The following is a 3,225-nucleotide window of genomic DNA, read 5'->3' on the forward strand; positions in this document are numbered from 1 at the left end:
GAAATATTAAGCCCATTATGTTGAAAAATAAAGATCTGAAAAGAGAATTTAGAAAATGAGTAGCCAGAGATGGTAATATAATAAACAAGATTAAGCCTGTGCTTGTACTACATGAAAAGGTATAAAACAGAGGAGGAAGGAAGTCTGAATTAGGTGATGAAATCCATACAACTGATGCTTGAAGAACACACTTGATCCCCGAATATTTCTTACATATTCCCTCTTCTTACAGATGGAAGAAGCACTATAGATAAACAAGTAATGTTAGAAAAATAGTAAGCATTCACATGACTAACTTGACTCTTTCATTTCACTTTCAAATCTATATACTCAGTGAAGCCTTTTAAACTTACAAATAATTATCTCTTTTTCCCAGATCAGATGTAATTCAGAAGGTTTTCAACTATGAGGAACCATACAATGGTGACAATGTTCATTCTTCTAGGACTGACAGATGACCCCAATTGGAAAATTGCGATTTTCCTTTTTCTATTTCTAACATATTTATTGAGTATCACTGGAAATCTGACCATCATCTTTCTCACCCTGGTGGATTCCCATCTGAAAACGCCCATGTATTTCTTCCTTCGGAATTTCTCCTTCTTAGAAATCTCATTCACATCTGTCTGCATCCCCAGATTCCTGGTCAGCATTGTGACTATGGATAAAACAATTTCCTATGATGCTTGTGTAAGCCAATTATTTTTTCTCATTTTCTTGGGTGCATCAGAGTTTTTCCTGTTGGCTGCCATGTCCTATGACTGCTATATGGCCATCTGCAAACCTCTTCATTATGCAACCATTATGAGCAGCAAAGTGTGCATCCAGCTAGTTCTTGGTTGTTGGTTGAGTGGGGTGTTAGTAATCTCTCCTGGACTTATAATGGGTTTGGATTTGGAATTCTGTGATGCCAATGTTATTGACCACTTTGCATGTGACTATTCTCCTGTCCTGAAACTCTCCTGCACAGATACCCAGGTCATAGAATTGTTAAGTTTTATTTTAGCCATTGTCACACTCCTGATTACATTGACTCTGGTGATACTCTCCTATGCCCACATCATTAAAACAATTCTGAAGATCCCTTCAGCCCAGCAGAGGAAAAAGGCTTTTTCTACATGTTCTTCCCACATGATTGTTGTGTCTATCTCCTATGGAAGCTGCATTTTTATGTATATTAAACCTTCTGCAGAGGATAGGGTATCTTTAAACAAAGGGGTGGCAATACTCAGCACTTCAATTGCACCTGTATTAAATCCTTTTATATATACTCTAAGAAATAAACAAGTGAAACAAGCTCTGAAGGATATGTTAAAAAAAAGTGCCTTCATGACTTTAAAGTAATAGTTTTGCCTTTTATAAAAGCTTAGTTCTATACCTTATAGAAAATTCCAGCATATATCAGCTACCGTTTTAACATATCCCTTTATTTTATTTTATTTTATTTTTTATGTGATAAGGATGAAAGATTGCCAGAAACAGCCTTTTAGTGCTAAAACCTGTATTCATGATATACCTTTATTCATCGCTATGCTCATTTAATTCTTTTAACTTAATTATTTGATTTTGTTTAACCTCAAGATATTACAATATGAATTCACTTTGGAAATATAGTATTTCCATGTTTTTCTAGAGTAAATGTGCTCACAATAAAGTCCACTTATGATTTTAACAAGTATTACTCATTTGAGTCTCCAGGAAAATTTTTTTCTTATATCACGCAGTGTATATATTGTAGCAAAATATTGGTGTTTCCAGAAAAGTAATAATGAGCTTCAATAGAAATATTCATATTCAGGCTTAATGATGACATCTAAAAAAATCTCTAAATTTCTGTTGATCAAGATATCGAAGGAGGATTTTTCATTTAAGAAAGAGGCTTTATATCAGAAGCTAACTTAATTTATCGTGGTAGATTATGCAAAGTCACACAGCAAGGAAATGTTAGAACTTAAATTTGCATCTAGGTTTTATCATTCAAATCACATGCAAATAATAACTGCAAAATTGCCATTACATGAGCATAATGGGATTATTTGATTTTGAAAATATGTGGGGATGAATGACAACTATCTTCAAACATTTGAAAATCCATCTTAGGAGGCAGAAAGATTGCCTCTGTATAATGGTAGAGGATATAAATAAAACTAATGTTTGAGATTTTTGAGATATGTATTTTTAATCATATAGAACTGTTATTCATCTGGTAATATTTTGCCATATTTTCTCCCACAATTGTATCTTTACATATGTCCTTTCATTTTCTGTTCTTACTTTATTTCTATTCCAAATACTGTACTGAATAATCAGACTCTCTTGAGAGGTTTCACTCCCTCCAAAAGCTATACTTTTATTCAGCATGTATCTCAACAAACCATTAAAAAAAGCATATTTATAAAATTAGAAAATCAGAAGAGTAAACTATGGAATTTTATTCTATCAAATTTTATTTCTTATAAAACAAATCCATCATTCTACTACTTTTACCTTGACTCATGTATTTTCATTGTATATACTTATAACAATTATTCAAGGTTTAGTTATTTGTGTTAGACAGTGGAATGTCAACTCAGTGAAAATAAGGGCTATAATTCATTCACCACTCATTTCACAAACCCTAGCTCATAGTCTGATACATAATGCTGCCCGATTATATTTAAATAGTAATGCCAACTCCAGAATTATAATATCATTTAAATTTATTTTAATGTTTGCTTGTTTTATCACCCCTTGTTAGTATTGTTTGTCTGAAAGTTTCCTGCATATATTCATGTTTATTTTTAAAGTAAACAAAAGGTATGTCTTATATTTACAAAGGCAATGCTGTTTATGATTTAAATGTGGTAACAGATATTTCACGTTAGTTACCTTTTCAATTCAATCTGACATTATTTTAATTTAATTGCCTGTTTAATAATCACTACATATTGTTTTTCACAGTTTAGCATGAGATATTTATCTATAGCAATCTATCACTTTCTATCTATATAAGAAATTATATTATATATAAAAATTTCATTCTTCCAGTAGTTATCTGTGTTGTCTCTTCTTTTCTATCATTTTTTTCTCCTTGAGTAATTCTAATCATCCACATTTTGGACTCTCCATTATTTTCATTATGTTAAATTCACTTTTGGTACTTCAAAAACTGTTCTTCTAATTTTGAGAAAGTTTTTTATGTTTGTTCTCCTAATCACTGTTTTTAATCTGCTACAATGCCAAATT

The 3,225-nt window shown here is 31.4% G+C and overlaps 1 protein-coding gene across 1 annotated transcript; it reads left to right on the top strand.

Moving 5' to 3' along the window:
• Positions 1-405: 405 nt before the first annotated feature.
• LOC101446311 (olfactory receptor 6C74-like) lies at positions 406-1,344 on the top strand. The gene has a single exon (XM_004469713.2). The coding sequence runs from the start codon at positions 406-408 to the stop codon at positions 1,342-1,344; it is 939 nt and encodes a 312-aa protein (XP_004469770.2).
• The last annotated feature ends 1,881 nt before the right edge of the window (positions 1,345-3,225 follow it).

This window comes from Dasypus novemcinctus, chromosome 12, assembly GCF_030445035.2.
Source record: "Dasypus novemcinctus isolate mDasNov1 chromosome 12, mDasNov1.1.hap2, whole genome shotgun sequence".
NCBI classification, from domain to species: Eukaryota; Metazoa; Chordata; class Mammalia; order Cingulata; family Dasypodidae; genus Dasypus; species Dasypus novemcinctus.

Excerpts from the sequence above, each read along its gene's own strand:
- LOC101446311 (XM_004469713.2), top strand. The coding sequence starts at position 406 with ATGAGGAACCATACAATGGTGACAATGTTCATTCTTCTAGGACTGACA.